We start from the raw sequence: 18,189 nt of genomic DNA on the forward strand, positions 1-18,189 counted from the left end.
GCACCATAAAGACAGATTAGGAGCATAGCATATGACCGCAAAGACAGATTAGGAGCATAGCACCATAAAGACAGATTAGGACCATAGCACCATAAAACAGATTAGGAGCATAGATTACCGTAAAGACAGATTAGGAGCATAGCACCATAAAGACAGATTAGGAGCATAGCACCATAACAATTAGGAGCAAGCACCATAACACAGATTAGGAGCATAGCACCATAAATACAGATTAGGATCATAGCACCATAACAACAGATTAGGAGTATAGCATATGACCGCAAAGACAGATTAGGAGTATAGCATATGACCGTAAAGACAGATTAGGAGCATAGCACCATAAATACAGATTAGGATCATAGCACCATAAATACAGATTAGGATCATAGCACCATAACAACAGATTAGGAGCATAGCACCATGAAGACAGATTAGGAGCATAGTATAGCACCATAAAGACAGATTAGGATCATAGCACCATAAAGACAGATTAGGAGCATAGCATATGACCGTAAAGACAGATTAGGAGCATAGCACCATAAAGACAGATTAGGAGCATAGCACCATAAAGACCGATTAGGAGCATAGCACCATGAAGACAGATTAGGAGCATAGCATAGCACCATAAAGACAGATTAGGAGCATAGCACCATAACGACAGATTAGGAGCATAGCATAGCACCATAACGACAGATTAGGAGCATAGCACCATAAATACAGATTAGGAGCATAGCATAGAACCATAAAAACAGATTAGGAGCATAGCATAGCACCATAAAGACAGATTAGGAGCATAGCACCATAACGACAGATTAGGAGCATAGCATAGCACCATAACAACATATTAGGAGCATAGCACCATAAATACAGATTAGGAGCATAGCATAGCACCATAAATACAGATTAGGAGCATAGCATAGCACCATAAATACAGATTAGGAGCATAGCATAGCACCATAAAGACAGATTAGGAGCATAGCACCATAAATACAGATTAGGAGCATAGCACCATAACGACAGATTAGGAGCATAGCACCATAAATACAGATTAGGAGCATAGCACCATAAAGACAGATTAGGAGCATAGCATATGACCGCAAAAACAGATTAGGAGCATAGCACCATAAAGACAGATTAGGAGCATAGCACCATAACGACAGATTAGGAGCATAGCACCATAACGACAGATTAGGAGCATAGCACCATAAATACAGATTAGGATCATAGCACCATAAATACAGATTAGGAGCATAGCACCATAAATACAGATTAGGAGCATAGCACCATAAATACAGATTAGGAGCATAGCATATGACCGCAAAGACAGATTAGGAGCATAGCACCATAACAACAGATTAGGAGCATAGCACCATAAATACAGATTAGGAGCATAGCATATGACCGCAAAGACAGATTAGGAGCATAGCACCATAAATACAGATTAGGAGCATAGCACCATAAAGACAGATTAGGAGCATAGCATATGACCGCAAAGACAGATTAGGAGCATAGCACCATAAAGACAGATTAGGACCATAGCACCATAACAACAGATTAGGAGCATAGCATATGACCGTAAAGACAGATTAGGAGCATAGCACCATAAAGACAGATTAGGAGCATAGCACCATAACAACAGATTAGGAACATAGCACCATAACGACAGATTAGGAGCATAGCACCATAAATACAGATTAGGATCATAGCACCATAACAACAGATTAGGAGTATAGCATATGACCGCAAAGACAGATTAGGAGTATAGCATATGACCGTAAAGACAGATTAGGAGCATAGCACCATAAAGACAGATTAGGAGCATAGCACCATAAATACAGATTAGGAGCATAGCACCATAAAGACAGATTAGGAGCATAGCACCATAACAACAGATTAGGAGCATAGCACCATAAAGACAGATTAGGAGCATAGCACCATAAATACAGATTAGGAGCATAGCACCATAAATACAGATTAGGAGTATAGCACCATAAAGACAGATTAGGAGCATAGCATATGACCGTAAAGACAGATTAGGAGCATAGCACCATAAAGACAGATTAGGACCATAGCACCATAAATACAGATTAGGAGCATAGCACCATAAAGACAGATTAGGAGCATAGCACCATAAATACAGATTAGGAGCATAGCACCATAAAACAGATTAGGAGCATAGCACCATAAATACAGATTAGGAGCATAGCACCATAAAGACAGATTAGGAGCATAGCATAGCACCATACATACAGATTAGGACCATATCATAGGACAGATTAGGACTGTATCATAGGACAGATTAGGACCGTAGCATAGGACAGATTAGGACCATAACACCATGAAGACAGACTTGGAGATGACTACTCTGTGACTCATTCAGTATCTATGTGTGTACATGCGTATCTGTGCCTGTCTGCTTCTCTGAGTGTGTTTGTGTACGTGTTTCTGTTTCCGTCTGTGCGCATGCGTGCATCAGGAGAGGGAGAGAGAATATGCAGGAACAGCTGGAGAGCAGAACAGCTGGCAGCAGCCCTGTATTTTAGGCCCCAGCCAGCGCCTGTGGAGTTCTGTCCACTACTCCTCCTCTTTCTCATCCCCTCTCCTCGGGGTCTCTCCCCCCCCCAGCTCCTCAGAGCTTATGTAAACGAGCTGTGGAGCTGGGGCGAGCTGGAGCTATTTTTAGCAGTGCGGAGTTGCAGAGCACAGGCTGGCTGCAGGGTCACGTGGCTGTGTGGCCAAATCAAAGGGAGGAACCCACCAATAGGCTGTAGTGTAGACAAAGGAAGGTCAGGCACACACACACACACAGAGAGAGGTGGTCTGCACACATACACATTTAACACACATACTAGGTACTGTAGTAGTACATGGGTCTTTGAGCACACACACACATACATGCGTACATACATGCATACTGTACACACACACTCATAGACTGTACTACTTACATACACATATAAAATCTTCTCTGGTCTTTAGTGCACACACTAGCATAAACACACACCCACCCTTACTGAGAAGGTGAGACAGTGCACATATAGATTGCTTTGCTTGTGCACTCACACAGTCCTGCCAAACATTCAACTCAATCAAGCCACACGGGCTGAAGGCCTTAGGAGAGGATATCATTGTGACACCAGCTCTGATTATAGCAAAACACACACCACACACACACACACATTTGTGGTGCCACTGGATAGGGATAGGTGGCCCCTAGAGGAATGTGTGTGTGTGTGCTTGCAGACAACTCATCCTTGTGTGAAGCCCCCAGTGCCTTCCACCCCCTCCTCTATCACTCAGGCGTGTGTGTGTGTGTGTGTGTGTGTGTGTGTGTGTGTGTGTGTGTGTGTGTGTGGTAGCCGTCTTAGGAAAGTGGAGGGGATGGCACCACACAGACTAGACACACAGAACAGAGCATTTGTCATATGCATGTAACTCACGCACTAATACACAGTCACACACCAATGCTCTGAAGATATTCTGCTTCTTAGAATGATATAGTCGTGGCCAAAAATATTGGCACCATTTCTTCCAGAAAACGGTTGAAATTAAAATGTCTTTTGATATCCACGTATGTATGTCTTTGGTTTGCAGTGCAACAAAACCAAAATATCTGAATAATTTACTAAATGTTAGTTTATTCCACAAAGAAATCCTAAAATGGCCCGGACAATATTATTTGCACCTTCTAGAAGTTAGAAATATCGCTAATTCAACCAGTTTGAATATAGAAATGGACTCATTCTTCTATTTTGTGTCACTGTGTGTACCGTAAATGAGCATGATGGAGAAAACAAACGCAACCAGAGAATTATCTGAAGAGGTCAGACACAAGATTGTAGCCAAGCCTGGACAATCTCAAGGCTACAAGTCCATCTCCAGAGACCTTGATGTTCCTGTTTCCACCGTACGTAATGTTATCAAGACGTTTAAGGCCCATGCCACTGTAGCCAACCACACTGGACGTGGCCTAAAGAGAGACCTTGATGTTCCTGTTTCCACCGTACGTAATGTTATCAAGACGTTTAAGGCCCATGCCACTGTAGCCAACCACACTGGACGTGGCCTAAAGAGAGACCTTGATGTTCCTGTTTCCACCGTACGTAATGTTATCAAGACGTTTAATGCCACTGTAGCCAACCACACTGGACAAAGAGAGACCTTGATGTTCCTGTTTCCACCGTACGTAATGTTATCAAGACGCCCCATGCCACTGTAGCCAACCACACTGGACGTGGCCTAAAGAGAGACCTTGATGTTCCTGTTTCCACCGTACGTAATGTTATCAAGACGTTTAAGGCCCATGCCACTGTAGCCAACCACACTGGACGTGGCCTAAAGAGAGACCTGCCACTGATGTTCCTGTTTCCTGTTTCCACCGTACGTAATGTTATCAAGACGTTTAAGGCCCATGCCACTGTAGCCAACCACACTGGACGTGGCCTAAAGAGAGACCTTGATGTTCCTGTTTCCACCGTACGTAATGTTATCAAGACGTTTAAGGCCCATGCCACTGTAGCCAACCACACTGGACGTGGCCTAAAGAGAGACCTTGATGTTCCTGTTTCCACCGTACGTAATGTTATCAAGACGTTTAAGGCCCATGCCACTGTAGCCAACCACACTGGACGTGGCCTAAAGAGAGACCTTGATGTTCCTGTTTCCACCGTACGTAATGTTATCAAGACGTTTAAGGCCCATGCCACTGTAGCCAACCACACTGGACGTGGCCTAAAGAGAGACCTTGATGTTCCTGTTTCCACCGTACGTAATGTTATCAAGACGTACTGTGGACAGATGTGACCAAATTAGAGCTTTTTGGTAAAGTACACCATCTCTGTGTTTACAGAAAGCAAAATAAAGTTTTCAAAGAAAATAAAACCTTCCCTATAGTCAAACATGGAGGAGGTTCAGTGATATTTTGGGGTTGCTTTCTGCCTCTGGCACTGAGTGGCTTGAACGTGTGTATGGCATCATGAAATCAGAAGAATACCAAGGCACTTTGGAGTGCAATATCAGAAAGTTGGGTCTCCGTCAAAGGTCCTGGGTCTTCCAGCAGGACAATGACCCCAAACACACTTTAAAAGGTACCCAGGAATGATTCAAGACAACACGCTGGACTTGATCGCAGTTATTTTGACCAAAGTTTGTGCTACCAGATATTAAGTCTAGGATGTCAATTTAAATGGATATATTAAGTTCTGAATAAAAAACAAAGGTTCTGTTTTATTAACAGGGAAATAATGACCTGTGGAGACCAAATACTTTGGTCAATTTCAACTTATTTTTAGGGAAAATTGTGTGTTACTTGAAAGAAGTGCAAGGGTACCAATATTTTTGTCCACGACTGTATACATGATATCATGTCTGATCCACCTCTACGCAGACGACACCATTCTGTATACTTCTGGCCCTTCTTTGGACACTGTGTTAACTAACCTCCAGACGAGCTTCAATGCCATTACAACTCTCCTTCCGTGGCCTCCAACTGCTCTTTAAATGCAAATAAAAATAAATGCATGCTCTTCACCCGATCGCTGCCCACACCTGCCCGCCCATCCACCATCACTACTCTGGACAGTTCTGACTTAGAAAATGTGGACAACTACAAATACCTAGGTGTCTGGTTAGACTGTAAACTCTCCTTCCAGAAGCATCTCCAATCCAAAATGACATCTAGAATCAGCTTCCTATTTCGCAACACAGCATCCATCACTCATGCTGCCAAACATACCCTCGTAAAACTGACTATCCTACCGATCCTTGACTTCGACGATGTCATTTAATAAATAGCATCCAATACTCTACTCAGCAAATTGGATGCAGTCTATCACAGTGCCATCCGTTTTGTCACCAAAGCCCCATATACTACCCACCACTGCAACCTGTATGCTCTCGTTGGCTGGCCCTCGCTTGATATTCCTCGCCAAACCCACTGGCTCCAGGTCATCTATAAATCTTTGCTAGGTAAAGCCCCGCCTTATCTCAGCTCACTGGTCACCATAGCAGCACGCACTCCAGCAGGTATATTTCACTGGTCATCCCCAAAGCCAATTCCTCCTTTGGCCGCCTTTCCTATGCGTGCTCTGCTGCCAATGACTGGAAAGAACTGCAAAAATCACTGAAGCTAGAGACCCATATCTCTCTCACTAACTTTAATCATCAGCTGTCAGAGCAGCTCACAGATCACAGCACCTGTACGTAGCCCATCTGTGAATAGCCCATCCAACTACCTCATCCCCATACTGTTATTTATTTTGCTCCTTTGCACCCCAGTATCTCTACTTGCGCACTCCTCTTCTGCACATCTACCATTCCAGTGTTTAATTGCTATATTGTAATGACTTCGCCACCATGGCCTATTTATTGCCTTACCTCTCTTATCCTACCTCATATGCACACACTGTCACGCCCGGACCGTAGAGCTTTTTACGTCTCTATTTTGGTTTAGTCAGGGTGTGATTTGGGTGGGCATTTTTTGTATTTCTTTGTTTTGGCCGGGTATGGTTCTCCATCAGGGACAGCTGTCTATCGTTGTCTCTGATTGGGAACCATACTTATGTAGCTTTTCCCCACAGGGGTTTTGTGGGTAGTTCTTTTCTGTTTTGTGTTTCTGCACCTGACAGGACTGTTTCGGTTTTCGTTCATTCTCTGTGTGAGTTTTGTTATTTAGTGTTCAGTTGAAATATAAGTATGAACACCTACCACGCTGCACCTTGGTCCTCACCTTCTTCAACAGACGATTGTTACACACATTGTATATAGACTCTTTCTATTGTATTATTGACTGTATGTTTGTTTATGTGTGACTCTGTGTTGTCTTTGTCGCACTGCTTTGCTTTATCTTGGCCAGGTCACAGTTATAAATGAGAACTTGTTCTCAACTAGCCTACCTGGTTAAATAAAGGTGAAATGAATCAATAAACAATGTATATGGCAACTTCTGTATATATGCCTGTATGGCAACTATACTAAATAGCTCCAATACTGGTGGTAATGCATCAAAAATGGAGGAGAGTTGAAGGCCCATCCTCCTCCTCTGACTGCCTTCACCACTTGGTCCTCGTCAGACATTTTGATTCCTTCTCTAGTTTGTCACCTTCATTACTCACCACACATCCTTTGGTCATTGTTTGTCCATGTGCAGAGGTTTCTAGACAGATCAAATTTGATGTGTGTGATGTACTCTCGTTCTTTAGGTAGTTTATGACTTCTCTCGTCAGTTAGATCCAGCTGTAGTGACTTCCCTCGTCAGTCAGTTAGATCCAGCTGTAGTGACTTCTCTCCCCAGTCAGTTAGATCCAGCTGTAGTGACTTCTCTCCCCAGTCAGTTAGATCCAGCTGTAGTGACTTCTCTCCCCAGTCAGTTAGATCCAGCTGTAGTGACTTCCCTCGTCAGTCAGTTAGATCCAGCTGTAGTGACTTCCCTCGTCAGTCAGTTAGATCCAGCTGTAGTGACTTCCCTCGTCAGTCAGATCCAGCTGTAGTGACTTCCCTCGTCAGTCAGTTAGATCCAGCTGTAGTGACTTCCCTCGTCAGTCAGTTAGATCCAGCTGTAGTGACTTCTCTCGTCAGTCAGATCCAGCTGTAGTGACTTCTCTCCCCAGTCAGTTAGGTCCAGCTGTAGTGACTTCCCTCGTCAGTCAGTTAGGTCCAGCTGTAGTGACTTCTCTCGTCAGTCAGTTAGATCCAGCTGTAGTGACTTCCCTCGTCAGTCAGTTAGATCCAGCTGTAGTGACTTCCCTCGTCAGTCAGTTAGATCCAGCTGTAGTGACTTCCTCCCAGTCAGTTAGATCCAGCTGTAGTGACTTCCCTCGTCAGTCAGTTAGATCCAGCTGTAGTGACTTCCCTCGTCAGTCAGTTAGATCCAGCTGTAGTGACTTCCCTCGTCAGTCAGTTAGATCCAGCTATGTAGTGACTTCTCTCGTCAGTCAGATCCAGCTGTAGTGACTTCTCTCCCCAGTCAGTTAGTCCAGTCTGTAGGTCCAGCTCGTCAGTCAGTTAGTGACTTCCCTCGTCAGTCAGTTAGGTCCAGCTGTAGTGACTTCTCTCGTCAGTCAGTTAGATCCAGCTGTAGTGACTTCCCTCGTCAGTCAGTTAGATCCAGCTGTAGTGACTTCCCTCGTCAGTCAGTTAGATCCAGCTGTAGTGACTTCCCTCGTCAGTCAGTTAGATCCAGCTGTAGTGACTTCCCTCGTCAGTCAGTTAGATCCAGCTGTAGTGACTTCTCTCCCCAGTCAGTTAGGTCCAGCTGTTACGGAAAGAGGCCTATAGGCGCATACACACATCTCTGTAAATGTTGTGTGTGTGTGTGTGTGTGTGTGCGAGCGAGCATAAGCCAGCTAAGGAAGAGGAGGAGCGCTCTCTATCGACCCCGCTGACAGGGGTTGCCATGGCAACCCAGCTGCAGCCCAATGCAGGCACAGTCGGTCACCAAAGGAGGTGTTCTCACTTCGCCCATCTCAGAGGGGGCGCCACCCAGAGGCCACTAGAGGAATAACACAAATGGAGCCTCACCCTGTCTGCTCGTGTTCAGTCAGTATAGAGTCAAGAAGCTGCATGGGCTTGGCCCCGTTCCTTTTGGAGGAATAAAACATCCTATCAGAGCTCTGCTATTTTATATTTGTCCCCGTTTTATTTAAGGAAGTTAACGATTGGACAGACCTCTCTCGTTGTGAGCAGTTCCTCAAAAGTTTGCACATAAATCTACTCCCCTGTGTGTGTGTGTGTGTGTGTGTGTGTATATGTGTGTCACACTGCTAGGTCCTGCTGAGTGTATGTGCTTAGCTACCCCCCCCACTCTGTGCACAATCTTAGTGGGGCAGGTACAGTGTGTGTGTTTATCTGCCCGCTCGAGGCTTGTATAATCTGAAGATCCATTCCCAGGGTTATTTTTAGCACCAGCTCCCCTGCAGCTGGGTGTGTCTCTGTGTGTGTCTCTGTGTGTGTCTCTGTGTGTGTCTCTGTGTGTGTCTCTGTGTATTTCTGGGTGTGTCTCTGTGTATTTCTGGGTGTGTCTCTGTGTGGGGGGGGGGGTATTTGCACATAAGTGTTTCCTGTGGAAAAATGTGTAGCAGTGTGGGGGGGGGGTTGTTCTGGGAGTCTGGGGTTCCCCCCCTGGATTTTTTTTTATTATGTGGAAGTACTGAGTAGCTCAGTTCTGGTGACTTTTTAAAAGGACATTCTACTCCAAAATAAATGACAATAAAATTACGCTGACATCATATAAAATATAATTTCCGCCTCCAGAAATGAGCCCAATAATATATTGGTAAATGTAAACTCAGCAAGAAAAGAAATGTCCCTTTTCAGGACCCTGTCTTTCAAAGATAATTTGTAAAAATCCAAATTACTTCACAGATCCTCATTGTAAAGGGTTTAAACACTATCCCATGCTTGTTCAATGAACCATAAACAATTAATGAACATGCACCTGTGGAACGGTCGTTAAGACACTAACAGCTTACAGAGGGTATGCAATTAATTTCCCAGTTATGAAAACTTAGGACACTAACGAGACATTCTACTGACTCTGAAAAACACCAAAAGAAAGATGCCCAGGGTGCCTGCTCATCTGCGTGATCGTGCCTTAGGCATGCTGCAAGGAGGCATGAGGACTGCAGATGTGGCCAGGGCAATAAATTGCAATGTTCGTACTGTGAGACGACTAAGACAGCGCTACAGGAAGACAGGACAGACAGCTGATCGTCCTCGCAGTGGCAGACCACGTGTAACAACACCTGCACAGGATCGGTACATCCGAACATCACACCTGCAGGACAGGTACAGGATGGCAACAACAACTGCCCAAGTTACACCAGGAACGAACAATCTCTCCATCAGTGCTCAGACTGTCTGCAATAGGCTGAGAGGCTGGACTGAGGGCTTGTAGGCCTTTTGTAAGGCAGGTCCTCACCAGGCATCACCGGCAACAACGTCACCTATGGGCACAAACCCACCGTTGCTGGACCAGACAGGACTGGCAAAAAGTGCTCTTCACTGATGAGTCGCGGTTTTATCTCACCAGGGTTGATGGTCGCGTTTATTGTTGAAGGAATGAGCGTTACACAGAGGCCTGTACTCTGGAGCAGGATCGATTTGGAGGTGGAGGGTCCATTATGGTCTGAGGCAGTGTGTCACAGCATCATCGGACTGAGCTTGTTGTCATTGCAGGCAATCTCAACGCTGTGCGTTACAGGGAAGATATCCTCCTTCCTCATGTGGTACCCTTCCTGCAGGCTTATCCTGACATGACCCTCCAGCATGACAATGCCACCAGCCATACTGCTCGGTCTGTCCGTGATTTCCTGCAAGACAGGAATGTCAGTGTTCTGCCATGGCCAGCGAAGGGCTCAAATACAAATATTTAGACATGTTAAGTTTCCTGAAAATAAACGCGGTTGACAGTGAGAGGACGGTTCTTTGTAACATTTAGCCTATGCATGGTCCGCATAGTACTAGCAATTAACATTATCACCAGCAGCCCAACTGATGCAGCATAGTGGCTGAAAATATATAGGCTGAAGCAAGGAGTTTCCTATCTGCATTTACCCTATTGGGCTAATTATTAGTCAGATCCCAAATGTGATCTTTAACCTAGTTAGCATCCTATTGATAAATTTTATCACCCAACATTTTTTTTTATACATAGGCCTACATTATATTTACTGTGTCTGCCTGTTAGGGTAACTTCAGTACTCACTGAAACCACTTCACGTCACCTTTTTTTCCCTCCCAACTGTCCCTGGTTGCCACTTCTCTCGCTCATCTAAAAATGTTGTCTTGTCTCATCACAATTTAAGTCACTGAAAAACAATATATTTTGAGGTAGGGTGGCGTGTTACCCTATTGACCCGTGTTACATTTAACCCCTGGTACATTTATGCGCTCGCTTCCAATTGCTGCAGAGCAGTAACCTGCTTAACAATGATGCTGCTATAAACTCCAGATTTAAAATGGTGCGGTTCTCGCATATTTAAGAGATAAATAAAGTTAGAATGGAAAGCTAGGATCCCCCTGTGTTTAATAAAGACCATTAAAATGTCTGTTTTCCCCACGATTGCCTTGACTGCTTGTCAGAATGCATGGTTTCCTCTCTGTGGCACTCGTAACTTGAATGTGCCTCAAGGAAAATGTCTCTAGTATAGAATACACAAGAACAAGCCGACTAGCTAAATAAATCAACTATTCTACTATGGTGTTGTCTGACTTGTCTATTTATTACCTGTTTTCTTTGCAGTGAAAAAGGATATGTTATGGAGTCTTCGAAGTGCGCCTCCGCATTAATATTTCTTTCATGTTACATATTTTTGATTTTGCTGTGGCGTGCCACCACAGCTAAATAAGTGCAGCAGAAACACTGGTGCAAGTCTTAATCTGTTTAATGTATCTGTCAGGATGCAAAATGGCCCCGTCTTTCCTCATATAAACTCTCCATTGTCAGGCAGAAGAGCTCCTATCATAGGCTCTAGTAGTATTTACAACACTCCTAACATCAAGCTAGTAGTACTAAGAACACTCCCTAACATGTAGTAGTAGTACTAAGAACACCCCCTAACATGTAGTAGTAGTACTAAGAACACCCCCTAACATGTAGTACTAAGAACACCCCCTAACATGTAGTACTAAGAACACTCCCTGACATGTAGTACTAAGAACACCCCCTAACATGTAGTACTAAGAACACTCCCTGACATGTAGTACTAAGAACACTCCCTGACATGTAGTACTAAGAACACTCCCTGACATGTAGTACTAAGAACACTCCCTGACATGTAGTACTAAGAACACTCCCTGACATGTAGTACTAAGAACACTCCCTGACATGTAGTACTAAGAACACTCCCTGACATGTAGTACTAAGAACACTCCCTGACATGTAGTACTAAGAACACTCCCTGACATGTAGTACTAAGAACACTCCCTGACATGTACTACTAACAACACTCCCTGACATGTAGTACTAACAACACTCCCTGACATGTAGTACTAACAACACTCCCTGACATGTAGTACTAACAACACTCCCTGACATGTAGTACTAACAACACTCCCTGACATGGAGTACTAACAACACTCCCTGACATGTAGTACTAACAACACTCCCTGACATGTAGTACTAACAACACTCCCTGACATGTAGTACTAACAACACTCCCTGACATGTAGTACTAACAACACTCCCTGACATGTAGTACTAACAACACTCCCTGACATGTAGTACTAACAACACTCCCTGACATGTAGTACTAACAACACTCGCTGACATGTAGTAGTAAGAACACTCCCTGACATGTAGTAGTAAGAACACTCCCTGACATGTAGTAGTAAGAACACTCCCTGACATGTAGTAGTAAGAACACTCCCTGACATGTAGTAGTAAGAACACTCCCTGACATGTAGTAGTAAGAACACTCCCTGACATGTAGTAGTAAGAACACTCCCTGACATGTAGTAGTAAGAACACTCCCTGACATGTAGTAGTAAGAACACTCCCTGACATGTAGTAGTAAGAACACTCCCTGACATGTAGTAGTAAGAACACTCCCTGACATGTAGTAGTAAGAACACTCCCTGACATGTAGTAGTAAGAACACTCCTAATGTCAATTCCAGCAGTCAGCATGCCAATTGCACAATCCTTCAAAACTTTAAACATCTATAACATTGGGTTGTGTGACACAACTGCACATTTTAGAATGACCTTTTATTGCCCCCAGCACAAGGTGTATCTGCTGATATGCTGATATGCCACAACGGTCAGGTGGATGGATTGTCTTGGCCAAGGAGAACTGCTCACTAACAGAATTCGAGAGAAATCAGCTTTTTGTGCATATGGAGAATTTCTGGGGTCTTTTATTTCAGCTCATGAAACATGGGACCAACATTTTACATGTTGCGTTTTATATTTTTCAGTGTATTTTAGGGCCCTGCTTTGGTGTTACAAAGTGTGTGTGTGTGTCATGTATACAGCATCCTATTGTGAAATGGCTTCATACTCCATCAAGCTTACAGATGTGCCTTTAGGTCATAACTTGTGGTCTAAAATGTTTCCATTCTCTTCTTTGTCTGATTATCTGTCATTAGGAGGGACTACAGTATAGGCCGTCCCAATCATCCATATTTCTCTCCCTGCAGTTTTGAAAGCGTCTGCTTCTTCTGGTAAAGCCATTCTCTGTGTGTTGTATCGTGAGTGATCGTTTTGTTGAGTGACCCGATTTCCACACTGACCACCACAGACACTCAAAATGTGGAAACTATTGATCCCATCTTTCCATTCGACCAATTAATAGCATCAGCCAGTAGATTTAGGCTGTGGACAAGTCCATGGGTCAAATTAAAACAGGGCAGCACTGGCCTGAGTTTAGTGGAGTAACAGTTCAACCTTGCGTTTTAAGAGCTGAGTGTTGGTAGCAAGGGATGGGGATCACTCAGTCAGGGAGAGGGAATTATGAAATGTGGCTGTGTTTGGTCGTGTTTACAGGCCCAAACTCTACAGGATACTTTTTTTGTTTTGGGGTTTCTGTGTAACTTGTATAAAAGGGTTGGTAACATCTTATTAACTATGGTTCTTACGAAATAATTCCATTGGCAACTGCCTGGTACCAACTGGTCCATTATAAAGAACTAACCAAGTAGTTACATCATAATGTATTTAACTAGGTAACTACCTGGTTAGTTCTTTATAATGAACCTGGTTAAATACATTCTGATGTAACTACTTGGTTAGTTCTTTATAATGGACCAGTTGGTACCAGGCAGTTGCCAATCCATCTTTATAATGGACCTGTTTAAATAGACTTGATAACGGACCTCCCTAATGCTCAACGTTTGATCATTGTAGTCACACGCAGGCCTATATATTCGTCAGTTCCTATAAGTCAATTCTTAAGTTAGAACATAACCTCAAGTAAAACTTTACAGAACTGACTTTTGTGGTTGTTCCCTCCTCAGTGTAGAATAGAAGACAGCAGAATAGAAGACAGCAGAATAGAAGACAGCAGAATAGAGTAAAATAGAATTGGGATGTTTCGGGTGGTGGTTCAGCGGTTACAAATGTGCGCGTGCGTGCCTGGGGACCGCAGGGACACACAGACATACACCCAGGGAACATACAGCTCGTGCACACCAGAGCAAGATGGTCTGATCTAGCTCTATGGCAGGAACTAACTGCTGTCTTTAATAATGGAACAGGAAGAGGAGGCCGCCCTCTGCTGGGTAGGGATGGTACAGCCTGGGGATGAGATCTGCAGTAGTGTTAGTCATTCAGCATAACGATGTCTCCTAGCGATATAAACTCAGCAAAAAAAAGAAATGTCCCCTTTTCAGGACCCTGTCTTTCATAAAAAATAAAATTCCAAATAACTTCACAGATATTCATTGTAGAGGGTTTAAACACTATCCCATGCTTGTTCAATGAACCATAAACAATTAATGAACATGCACCTGTGGAACGGTCGTTAAGACACTAACATCTTACAGACGGTAGGCAATTAAGGTCACAGTTATGAAAACTTAAGACACTAAAGAGGCATTTCTACTGACTCTGAAAAACACCAAAAGAAAGATGCCCAGGGTCCCTGCTCATCTGCGTGAACGTGCCTCATGCTGCAAGGAGGCATGAGGACTGCAATACATTTCTATGTCTGTACTGTGAGACGCCTAAGACAGTGCTACAGAGAGACAGGACGGACAGCTGATCGTCCTCGCAGTGGCAGACCATGTGTAACGACACCTGCACAGGATCGGTACATCCGAACATCACACCTGCGGGACAGGTACAGGATGACAACTACAACTGCCCGAGTTAAATCAAGAATAAGCAAACCCTCCATCAGTGCTCAGACTGTCCGCAATCGGTTGAGAGAGGCTGGACTGAGGACTTGTAGACCTGTTGTAAGGCAGGTCCTCACCAAACATCACCGGCAACAACGCATATGGGCACAAACCATATGTTTTGTCTCACCAGGGGTGATGGTCGGATTCACGTTTATCGTCGAAGGAATGAGTGTTATGCCGAGGCCTGTACTCTGGAGCAGGATCAATTTGGAGGTGGAGGGTCCGTCATGGTCTGGGGTGGTGTGTCACAGCATCATCGGACTGAGCTTGTCATTGTTGGCAATCTCAATGATGTGCGTTACAGGGAAGACATCTTCCTCCCTCATGTGGTACCCTTCCTGCAGGCTCGTCCTGACATGACCCTCCAGCATGACAATGCCACCACGCACAGAACGAGCAGTATGGCTGATTTCCTGCAAGACAAGAATGTCAGTGTTCTGCCATGGCCAGTGAAGAGCCCGGAACTCAATCCCATTGAGCACGTCTGGGACCTGTGGGATCGGAGGATAAGGGCTAGGGCCATTCCCCACAGAAATGTTCGGGAACTTGCAGGTGCCTTGGTGGAAGAATGGGGTAACATCTCACAGCAAGATCTGGCAAATCTGGTGCAGTCTATGAGGAGGAGATGCACTGCAGTACTTAATGCAGCTGGTGGCCACACCAGATACGGACTGTTACTTTTGATTTTGATCCCCCTCCCCCTTTGTTCAGGGACACATTATTCCATTTCTGTTCATCACATGTCTGTGGAACTTGTTCAGTTTATGTCTCAGTTGTTGAATCTTATGTTCATACAAATATGTACACGTTAAATTTGCTGAAAATAAACACAGTTGACAGTGAGAGGACATTTCTTTTTTGCTGAGTTTAGCTATGTAGTGAAGTGACATGTTCAGAATGCAGTAGATAAATAAATAAATACAGTGAATAGAGCAGACCCCATTTTTTTATATATATAAATATTTACATGAAACATGAAATAAAGGAATCACCAACATAAAGTGTCTTAATAGGGCGTTGGGCACCACGAACCAGAACAGCTTCAATGGACCTTGGCATAGATTCTACAAGTGTCTGGAACTCTACTGGAGGGATGTGACACAATTATTCCACGAGAATTTCTATTATTTGGTGTTGATGGTGCTGGAAAACGCTGTCTCAGGCACCACACCAGAATCTCCCGTAAGTGTTCAAATGGGTTGAGATCTGGAGACTGGGAGACACACACACACACACACACAGACACACACCCTTTAAACCCCTAAGCTCTTTTGAGACCCCTCTTTCAAAGTCATTGAGATCTCTTCTTCGAGCCATGGTAGCCAAAATAATAGGCTACTGGGCGTTTTATACATGACCCTAAGCATGATGGGATGTTAATTGCTTAATTGACCCAGGAACCACACCTGTGTGGTCGCACCTGCTTTCAATATACTTTGCTTCCCTCGTTTCCTCTTGTTTTTCCTTTTATTTAGTCAGTTAGAACAGATATAGTTATGTAATGAAATGATTGTTCCGTGCTTGGCTAGAACTCTGATCACTGTCCCTCCCTCTTCTCCGGTCCCTAACCACTGACTGTCTCAGAGCCCCAGCTCCAAAACCAGCCGCCATGTCCAGCCATATGCTGCATCTATCCAGGAACACACTGGAGCGCGTGCGTGCGTGTGTGCGGTATGGGAGTGGTTTAAAGACACCATGGCAACAGACTTTATTTCTTCTTAATGCTTTTCCTTAGTTAAAATGTGTAGAGTCAGATCTTTATCTATTCTACTGTAATGTCAGTGATATGTACTGTTCCTTAGATCCAGGCCAGTGTCACATAATTATGTCTTTTGTTTCTTGTTTTGCAGCTTCTTGAACAAAATTGAGTCTGTGAGGTCGAATGACTACACACCAACAGATCAGGTTAGCAGGCTTTTTAACATTCTAGAGCATAGCTCTAATGTACTGATGAATGACAGCTCTAATGTACTGATGAATGACATAGCTCTAATGTACTGATGAATGACATAGCTCTAATGTACTGATGAATGACATAGCTCTAATGTACTGATGAATGACATAGCTCTAATGTACTGATGAATGACAGCTCTAATGTACTGATGAATGACATAGCTCTAATGTACTGATGAATGACATAGCTCTAATGTACTGATGAATGACAGCTCTAATGTACTGATGAATGACATAGCTCTAATGTACTGATGAATGACATAGCTCTAATGTACTGATGAATGACAGCTCTAATGTACTGATGAATGACATAGCTCTAATGTACTGATGAATGACAGCTCTAATGTACTGATGAATGACAGCTCTAATGTACTGATGAATGACATAGCTCTAATGTACTGATGAATGACATAGCTCTAATGTACTGATGAATGACAGCTCTAAAGTACTGATGAATGACATAGCTCTAATGTACTGATGAATGACATAGCTCTAATGTACTGATGAATGACATAGCTCTAATGTACTGATGAATGACATAGCTCTAATGTACTGATGAATGACAGCTCTAATGTACTGATGAATGACATAGCTCTAATGTACTGATGAATGACATAGCTCTAATGTACTGATGAATGACAGCTCTAATGTACTGATGAATGACATAGCTCTAATGTACTGATGAATGACAGCTCTAATGTACTGATGAATGACATAGCTCTAATGTACTGATGAATGACAGCTCTAATGTACTGATGAATGACATGTTAAATGTTGTTTAGCTGTATCATCTGAACCACTGTGTAGGAAAACATTAATCTTTCTCTCTCTCTCTTCTTTATTTCTCTCTCTTTATTTCTCTCTCCGTCACTCTCTTTTTCACTTCCTCTCAATTCATTTGAATTCAAAGGGCTTTATTGGCATGGGAAACATATGTTTACATTGCCAAAGCAAATGGAATTCACAATAAACAAAAGGGAAATAAACAAGGGAAACATTAGTACATTTAATTTCAAATGTTATATTGTTGGCAATGTACAGTGTTTTAACAATGTGATTGTAGTTGAAGTATGAAAGGGAAAATCAACATAAATATTGGTTGTATTTACGATGTTGTTTGTGCTCCACTGGCTACCCTTTTCTCATGGCAACATGACTGCACACTGCGGTATTTCACCTCACAGTTATGGGAGTTTATCCATGTTTGATTTGTTTTCAAATTCTCTCTTTCTTCCTTTCTATTTTGCTTATTCTTTTTGTGCATCTCTTCATCTCTGTGCCCCTCTTGTTTTTGAACCCCAGGACTTGCTTCGCTGCCGAGTTTTGACTTCAGGTATTTTTGAAACAAGATTTCAAGTCGACAAAGTGAACTTTCAGTAAGTGTTCCCTTTCCTTCATT

The 18,189-nt window shown here is 43.4% G+C and overlaps 1 protein-coding gene across 6 annotated transcripts in view; it reads left to right on the top strand.

The window, feature by feature from the left end:
- The window catches only part of LOC115104869 (guanine nucleotide-binding protein G(olf) subunit alpha-like), a 64,922-nt gene that overhangs the window by 38,506 nt on the left and 8,227 nt on the right, over positions 1 to 18,189 (top strand). For all 6 annotated transcript variants that reach the window (XM_065006953.1, XM_029626228.2, XM_065006951.1 and 3 more), the window contains exons 6-7: positions 16,688 to 16,742; positions 18,093 to 18,166. In XM_065006953.1, coding sequence (XP_064863025.1) covers positions 16,688 to 16,742; positions 18,093 to 18,166 — 129 coding nt within the window. The remainder of the gene's footprint in view (positions 1 to 16,687; positions 16,743 to 18,092; positions 18,167 to 18,189) is intronic.

Source organism: Oncorhynchus nerka, linkage group LG22, assembly GCF_034236695.1.
Source record: "Oncorhynchus nerka isolate Pitt River linkage group LG22, Oner_Uvic_2.0, whole genome shotgun sequence".
Classification (NCBI taxonomy): Eukaryota; Metazoa; Chordata; class Actinopteri; order Salmoniformes; family Salmonidae; genus Oncorhynchus; species Oncorhynchus nerka.